This window comes from Chaetodon trifascialis, chromosome 18 (genome assembly GCF_039877785.1).
Source record: "Chaetodon trifascialis isolate fChaTrf1 chromosome 18, fChaTrf1.hap1, whole genome shotgun sequence".
Taxonomy (NCBI): Eukaryota; Metazoa; Chordata; class Actinopteri; order Chaetodontiformes; family Chaetodontidae; genus Chaetodon; species Chaetodon trifascialis.
Genome location: NC_092073.1, coordinates 23,155,001 through 23,163,990, shown reverse-complemented (window position 1 = coordinate 23,163,990; position 8,990 = coordinate 23,155,001). Strand labels below are relative to the sequence as shown.

At 44.2% G+C, this 8,990-nt stretch overlaps 1 protein-coding gene across 1 annotated transcript in view; it reads left to right on the top strand.

The window, feature by feature from the left end:
* Positions 1-5,791: 5,791 nt before the first annotated feature.
* LOC139346675 (protein NLRC3-like) overlaps positions 5,792-8,990 on the top strand; it is an 8,996-nt gene continuing 5,797 nt past the window's right edge. Inside the window, exon 1 of the mRNA XM_070985882.1 lies at positions 5,792-5,933. Within this exon, the coding sequence (XP_070841983.1) occupies positions 5,803-5,933 (131 nt within the window). The 5' untranslated portion in view covers positions 5,792-5,802. The remainder of the gene's footprint in view (positions 5,934-8,990) is intronic.

Here is an 8,990-nt window from a genome sequence, read left to right as displayed (position 1 = left end):
CACAACTTCCATGAAGGTTTCTGTGCCGTTGATTCCCGACCGCGAGCACGCTCCGACTGAGGAGGGTTTTAAAAAAGGACGCGATGCCACGCAGCTAATAATCTCCACGTCAGCCTCTCCGGCTCTGTTTCCTCAGAGGTCAGCGCCGTCTGAGCAGTCAGCTGTTGGTCCGACTGTCAGCACGTCAAAGTCCACAAAAGTTGAACCTGAAAAATGAACTTGATGATGAAATGAGATTATTTTCCAGCTAAACGTGTCCGTTCTGTGACGGCGCCTTTACGATCTGTCCCCAAAAGCAGGTCTAACGCTGACATCTGCTGGTGGACACAGGCTACTGCTGAACGGCTGATCTGCCAACGGCCTTCAAAGACCGCTATCCATGAATCTGTGACAGACTCAGACTCACGAGACAAAGAGCACAAAGTACGCTGAAATTATGAGGCGTTCAAGTCGACTTTAGAAGTTTTTCCTTTTTTCATTTTCCTCGTCTGTGAAGAAACTCTCTCTCTCTCTCAGCTCCGTCAGCTCCATCTGTACGTCCCTGTCCCTCGGGAATATGCGTTAATGTAAGTCTGACCGTGTGTGTGTGTGTGTGTGTGTGTGTGTGTGTGTGTGCGGCCATATGAATACTGGACTTCCATTCGAATGCACATAGACTGTTTTTAAATGTATTTATTTGGAGCCCAGGTGTGTGTGTGTGTGTGTGTGTGTGTGTGTGTGTGTGTGTGTGTGTGTGTGTGTGTGTGTGTGTGTATTAGTTTCTACAGTGACTTGAGAAGAAGCCATGTATTAAAATTATCACATTTATGCTGCAGAGCTGTTGAGGAACTGATGGTTTGTGTTGTGGACTCACCGGCTTGCCGTAGATGCGGCGGGCCGGCTGCGAATCGGACTGGCAATAAGAATCCCTCTGAATCCAAAAAGCTTTATGTAGATCTCCTGTATATGAGTTGAGGACAGACGTGTGCGTCTCTCGGTTCTGTTGTTGTTGTTGTTTATTTGTAGTTTGGCTGAGAAATGATTTCCTTGTTTATTTTTTCTCTATGACGTATAAATGCATATAAAACTGTGAAAATCCTTTGTGTTCAGTTAAAGGTGAGTTTTAGCTTTTTTTGCATGTTAATCTAATTTGTTTGATTATGGATGATTTCTCCTTCTTCCATCTCTTCTCGCGCCACACACACACACACAAATATAAATATATGTATAAATCTAAAAATATATGTAATCTCGCTCTCAGGGTCTTTCACAAATCCATTATTCAAAATGCTTCATGTTCTTGTTTCCTGAGTTGCAGCTTGTTCTTTCCAGGTCCTGATTGTTTTGTCTTTTTGAATAATGACTCAGAACTGTCAATCACTACGTTCAGCACTTGACTGTGAACTCGTCGTCAGCTGACAGACGAAAGACGTCTTTGGATTTTGGACATCGTCGACGTCTTCGCTCCGTTCTCCCTCTGCTCGGACGTTTTGGTTCAGACCTTTTCTGTTCTCGTGGTTTAACCCTGCTGTAACTTCCTGTCCTGGTCAGAGGTCAGAGGTCAAAGGGAACGTTGCAGAGGAGATGTCACACCTCCTCCCACACACACACACACGTACACACACCCGCTGTCAGTCAAACATGACAGTTTCACAAAGTCAAGAGATGTAAACCTGTTCTGTATTCAGCCAATAAAAAGCAATAAAGATGATATTAAGGAAAGGCGTGTGAATCACATGCTGTCCATGCTTTGGTCTTTCTTCACGCTGTCGCTGAACCTGCAGCCCCGTCGCTTCAGCTGCTTCACTCAGACAGCTTGAAGGCTTCATGTGTCAGTGAGATGCACTTTTAGACAAGAAATTATGGAGAAATTCAGTTTTTACTGGAAAGAAAGTGATTTGTTACAAATTATTGTCAAAATGAACAATTGTCAGAAGAGAAAAGTTCATTTTCAGCCCGAGGAAGTAATCCTTCATCATGATTTATTATTGGAAACTCTGTCTCTGAATGTGCTGAACTGGCTTCATGTCTTCCTGCTGTGAACCAAAGGCTGGATGACACGAGCTGTCAGACATGGTGAGGACGGCTGGATGGACGGACACACGCTGACGTGATGACAGCTGACATGTTTGTCTTTGAATGAACAGATGACGTTTTCAGTGTCGCTCAAACGGCCAACAAGGCTGGAACGACATGAAGAGGAAAGACAAACAACAAGCAGGTAAACACATGTCACTGCACACAGCAGCTGTCCAAACACAGGAAACACAGATTTAACATGACCAGAAAAATATTTGCCAAATCTGAGGAGAGCGTCAGAAAAATGGCCGAAAAATTTGAGTCTTCTCACCAAGAAAAGAGTAAATCAAACAAAGTGACACTTGGACACGAAAGCACTTAAACTTAGACTTAAACTAAGACTTAGACTTAAACTTAGATTTCAACTAAGACTCAGACTCAGACTTTATTGATCCCAGTTTGGGAAACTGTTCTGCTGCTGCAGGTGAAACAGACTCATAAACAGAATTCAACTGAGAGAAAAGAGTTCTTCAAATCAAACTAAGAGTTGAAACAATATGAACATCAGTTCTTAAAGAGAGAGAAGAGCCGTAAAGCAGAAGAAATGTGCGCGAGCTGCAGATGAAAATAAATGAAACAATAAACAGTATGTTCAGTACAGCTCGAGGCAACAATCGGGCCGCATCCTCACAGCCAGCAGCTCCACGTCCGGCCTGCAGACGCGCTCGTGAACGGTCACGTGTCCGGGTGACGTCGCTTCTCCTCCACAAACGGCGCAGTCCCTCCTCACTGCTCCTTCCCGAAAATGTGAGCTAATGTCAGTTCATGACCACCCAGTGATTGAGCCATATAACATTCCTGTAAGAAATGAAGTGAAATATCTAGGAGTAATAATAACAAAAGACCTAAAAGCTCGAGAACAATTAAACTTTGAATCCGTTCTAAAGAAAAGCAAATCTCTTCTTTTATCTTGGTTTCAAAGGGATCTATCCATTTTTGGAAGAGTTCTGATCTCTAAAGTGGAAATACTGTCCAGATTAACATATCCTGCCTTTTCATTAGCTATGCCGGATAAGATAATTAAATCAATTAATCAGATTATTCTCAACTTTGTGTGGAAAAACAAACATCATTATATTAGGAGAAATGATGTAGTTAAAACAATTAAAGATGGCGCTTTAAATGCAATTGATTTTGAAGCTATGAATGCTATGATCAAACTAAAATGGCTTCAACAATTTATCTGTAATTGCGACGCTATATGGTACAATATTCCTTCTAAAATATTCAGTAAATGTGGTGGCATTGACTTTCTTTTAAAATGTGACTTTTCTGTTTCTAAATTACCCATTAAATTGTCCAAATTTCATCAACAAGTCCTCCTTTGCTGGAAATTTGCCTTCAAACATAACTTAACCCCACATAACTCTTCAATCTGGAATAACAGGTATATTTTGTCTAAGAGAAAATCTTTCTGCTTTTGCGACTGGTTGGAAAAAGATATCTGGTCTATTGTACATTTAATTTAATCTCCTGGGTTACATTGACTTTATTAATACATATAACATCAATTGCACTAAACAACAATACTTGGAAGTTACAAGAGCAATCCCTGATGCAGTGTTGAATGTAATAAAAGGTGCTATCATATGACAAAGTACATCCACTTTTACCCTTACCTCTTACTAATGATTTCAACTTCTCAGAAAAGAAATGTACAAACAAAATTATAAGAGGTGCTGTCACAAACAAACTTTTTCCCTCCTTCTGAAAAGAAGAAATATTTTGCAACAGTTTTCAGAGGATCAAATTACAAAAATCAGAACTAGATAGCTTTCACTTCCAGTTTCACCCAAAGCTAAAGAAACTCATCTGAAGATCATAAATGATATTTACCCTTGTAATGAATTTCTTAGACAGAGATTTAACTTTGGAAAAAATGACTGGACATTTTGTGAATCTCAAATTGAATCATTAGAACACCTTTTTTTTGAATGTGAATACGTGAAATCCTTCTGGAGATCTTTTCAAAACTGGATATCTGAAAATGATTCAGATTCACCCAATTTAAATTATGACGTCATTAAATATGGTGCTTTATTGGAGGAGAGAAAAAAGGAAAACGTGTATAATACCATAATTATTCTGGCCAAACAACATATACACAAGTGTTGTTTTATGAAAATGAGACCGTTATTTTGTGTTTACATGAATGAACTAAAAAACTTCAAAAAATCACTGAAGTATGTTAAAACCAAACAAGTGTTGAATGTAATAGATTCTATAAATGCCTTAACTCAAGATTAGACTGACCTCTACTTTTATTTATTTCGTTATGTTTATGTATTTTATTTTGAAATTTGTTATTATTATTATTATTATTATTATTATTATTATTATTATTATTATTATTATTATTATTCCTCTTCTTCCATGTGTTCTCTGTTCAGTTCATGAAATGTTCAGTCTGAAATGTTGGAAATGTACCTTTTCATGGATGTAATTGCTTGTTTTTGATTCTGAAGTTAATAAAAAAAATAATAAAAATCTCCTTCCCGCTCCGCGTCTCTGTCCGCCGCACACACACGTCGGTAACTGTCTGCAGCACAGTGAGCAGCGAAGAGAGAACGAAAAAGACCGAAAACACACGAAGCGAACGAAAAGGGACGAAAATACACGAAACGAACGAAAAGGAACGAAAATGACGGAGCGACTGCAACAGGCGGCGCAGAACAAAACACATGAAAAAGATTATTTAGCCACAAAGAGTCAATAAATCATCCAAAAACTAACTGCTGACTGCTGAAAATGAGACGAGATGAACTGTTTGTGTTTCCTGTCAGTCTGTAAAAACACACACACACACACACACACACACACACACACACACACACACACACACACACACACACACACGCTTGGTGATTTCCCGTAAATCAGCCTGAAAGTGAAACTAAAGTGAGAAACAGCTCAGACTCCATTTTAAGCCGACAGAGCAGACGGAGCAGAGCTGAAGTCTGAGGCAGGTGAGTGTCAGTCCAACATTTTCATGAGTTTACTGTTAAAGTGTGAGTCAGTTTTCTGCTGTGGACTGTAGAGGACAGACGTTAGAGTGAAGACAGTTTGACTCAGCTGTGGACACAAAGTCCTGATTGGCGTCGTGACTGTTTTTCCAGCAGTGGTCTAATAATAATGTTGTGTTGCTCAGTCAGTTCTTCGACCAACACGGTCAACTTTCTCATTATGTTGAGTGAATTTGGCACTGTGGAGTCCCTGTTTCACCAGAGGACTTTGAGCTGTGTTCGATGCCGCGCCCTCAGGTGTTCTCTGATTAAAGGTGATCAGGGAAATGGCCGTCAGCCTTTACTGTGGGATATTACTGAGGCAGCTGCTGCTGAAAGGTGTTTTTCACGGCGAGCGAAGAATCAGACGATCCAGAAACTCTTCCAGCAAAACATGACGAGTCCTCCTCCTGCTTTGTCACATTGGTCCACGATTGTTGGAGAGATTTCTTTAATACTGACAAGCTCAAAGAAATTTCATTAGAAATATTTCACTGATTTTATCCAACTAGTCACAGAAATTCAAGAAAACATTGATGGAAGTTTGAGCTTTTGTGGAGAGTCCAGAGAAACGCTGCATCTGTGTGTGTGTGTGTGTGTGTGTGTGTGTGTGTGTGTGTGTGTTACTTCCTGTTCTCTCAGTCTTGTCAGTGTCTTGAACTCACTTGTTTGTTGCTTCTTGTGTTCTGAGCTCACCGTCAGTGTCACTGTTTCACCTCTCAGACTGACTTCAGACCAGAAGATGAGTGTTTGTGTGGAGGAAGAGGAGGACAGAGCAGAGTCTCCAGTGTCCAGCTGTCTGTCTCTGAAGAGTGACCAGTCCAAAGATCAACCTCCAGCTTTCAGTAATGAACCTGGACCCTCAGACTCAAAGTAAGAAAACTGCTATTAACTCATTTCTGCGACTCACTTTCAGCTTCTTCTGCTGATTTCATGTTTTCATTGTTTTGATTTTGTGTTTTTTGATTAAAAATGTGACTAAAATGTCTTTGCAGCCTAAATTGAACCAACTTGTTGTGACATGAAGAGAAATGATTGGTGGCATCTTCATCTTAGCAGCTGTGACAGCTGTCAGTCACATAGAAAAGCTGTAATCTAATCTAAGAGGACTGATACAGACTTCACAGCTCCTCATTATGGACAGCAGCAGCAGTTTGTGTGTTTAGAGCTTCAGAAATGGCTTTCATCAGAGAATTGATCAAGGATTCATGTGACATGTGAATTCAAGCAAGATGGCGCCACAGACGGCTGCCGCGGTGTGTTGGTGCGCACTGTTTTGTTTTGTTTTGTTTTGTGTGTTAATTCTGTTTTTTGCGACGGTACCCGGAGCTCTTTCACCAGAGATGAGCTCATGAACATCAGGGCTACAACACCAGTGGATCGATTTCCTAATTTTCTGCTCCCAGCAGTGGAAATTTTGGACATTCTGGTCAAAGGTGCGCTCACCTCTGCTCACGCAGTGAAACGCCGGAGGAGAGGTAAACGGGCCGGCGCGCTCGTACGTCTCCGCCAGCGCGGACTACGCACAGTGTTACCTGGAATATTTCTTTCTAACGTGCGTTCACTGCCCAACAAAATGGAGGAATTACAACTGCTGTCGGGTAAAAACGGAGACTTTTCCTCATCTGCGGTTCATCGAAACGTGGACCTACGGACTAATCCCGGACTCTGCGCTGCAGCTGGCTGGCTTCCAACTCTCCGCGCGGACAGAGACTCGGAACTTTCTGGCAAAACTAAAGGTGGAGGAATCTGTTTCTACGTCAACAGTGGTTGGTGCAACAACGTGACAGTGATCCAGCAGCACTGTTCTCCTGACCTGGAATCTTTTCTCATAAACTGTAAGCCCTTTTATTCACGCCGTGAGTTCGCCTCATTCATTCGCCGCAGGCCAACGTGCAGGACGCACAGCGCGCGCTCGCAGACCAGATACTGCGTGGAGCGGACCAATCCGGACTCTTTAGTTATTGTCCTTGGCGACTTAAACAAAGGTAACCTCACTCACGAACTCCCCAAATACAGACAGTTTATTAAATGCCCGACCAGAGAGGAGAATATTCTGGATCACTGTTACACCACAGTCAGGGATGCTTATCACGCCGTCACCCACTCGGCCACTCGGCCACTCCGACCACGTCATGGTCCACCTGATTCCTACGTACAGGCAGAAACTAAAGCTCTGCAAACCTGTAGTGAGGACATCAAGGAAGTGGAGCAGTGAGGTTGTGGAGGATCTCCAGGCGTGTTTGGACTCTACTGACTGGGATGTGTTCAGGACTGCTACCAACAGTCTGGATGAGTACACAGAGGCTGTGACGTCCTGCATCAGCTTCTGTGAGGACTGCTGTGTCCCATCAGGCACCAGGGTGAGTTACAACAAGGACAAACCCTGGTTCACAGCCAAACTCAGACAGCTAAGGCTGGCAAAGGAAGAGGCCTTCAGGAGTGGGGACAAGGACAGATTCAGAGAGGCGAAGTACAAGTTTAGCAAGGCGGTGAAAGAGGCTAAACGGCTGTACTCTGAGAAGCTCCAACACCACTTCTCAGCCAATGACTCTGCGTCTGTCTGGAAAGGGCTTAGGCAAATCACCAACTACAAGCCTAAAGCCCCCCCCCCCCCCCCCCCCCCCCACTCCATCAACGATCGACGCCTAGCCAACGACCTGAATGAGTTCTACTGCCGCTTTGAAAGGCAAAGGGACAGTCCAGCAACCATCCCCCACAACACCTCCCAATAGCTCCTGCTCCAGTCACCTCCACCAATGCCCACCTTAAAGGCCCCCCCACCCACCCCAGTGATGACTCTTTCCATCCATGAGAGAGATGTCAACAAACTCTTCAGGAGACAGAACCCCCGGAAAGCAGCTGGACCAGATTCTGTCTCCCCATCGGCCTTGAAGCACTGTGCTGATCAGCTGTCTCCAGTGTTCACAGACATTTTTAACACCTCACTGGAGACATGTCACGTGCCAGCCTGCGTCAAGTCCTCAACCATCATCCCAGTTTCCAAAAAGCCAAGGACCACAGGACTTAACGACTTTAGACCCGTCGCCCTGACCACTGTGGTCGTGAAGTCCTTCGAGCGCCTTGTGCTCTCACACATCAGAGACATCACCGACCCTCTCCTGGACCCCCTGCAGTTTGCCTACAGAGCCAACAGGTCTGTAGATGACGCGGTCAACCTGGCCCTCCACCTCACCCTCTAGCACCTGGACTCCGCAGGAACCTACGCCAGGATCCTGTTTGTGGACTTCAGCTCTGCCTTTAACACCATCATCCCAACCCTGCTTCAGGAGAAGCTCTCCCAGCTGAGCGTGCCGGACTCCACCTGCAGGTGGATCACAGACTTCCTGTCTGACAGGAAACAGTGCGTGAAGCTGGGGAAACACGTCTCTGACTCAAAGACCGTCAGCACCGGATCCCCTCAGGGCTGCGTTCTTTCTCCTCTGCTCTTCTCTTCTCCCTGTACACCAACAGCTGCACCTCCAGTCATCAGTCTGTCAAGCTCCTGAGGTTTGCGGACGACACCACTCTCATCAGACTCATCTCTGATGGAGACGAGTCCGCCTACAGGTGGGAGGTTGACCATCTGGTGACCTGGTGCAACCAGAACAACCTAGAGCTCAATGCTCTAAAGACAGTGGAGATGGTTGTGGACTTTAGGAAAAACTCAGCCTCACCTGCCCCCATCACCCTCTGTGACTCCACTATTGACACTGTGGAGTCCTTCCACTTCCTGGGAACCATCATCTCCCAGGACCTCAAGTGGGAGCTGAACATCAGCTCCCTCATCAAGAAAGCACAGCAGAGGATGTACTTCCTACGGCAGCTGAAGAAATTCAGTCTGCCAAAGACAATGATGGTGCACTTCTACACAGCCATCATTGAGTCCAACCTCACCTCCTCCATCACCATCTGGTAAGCTGCTGCCAC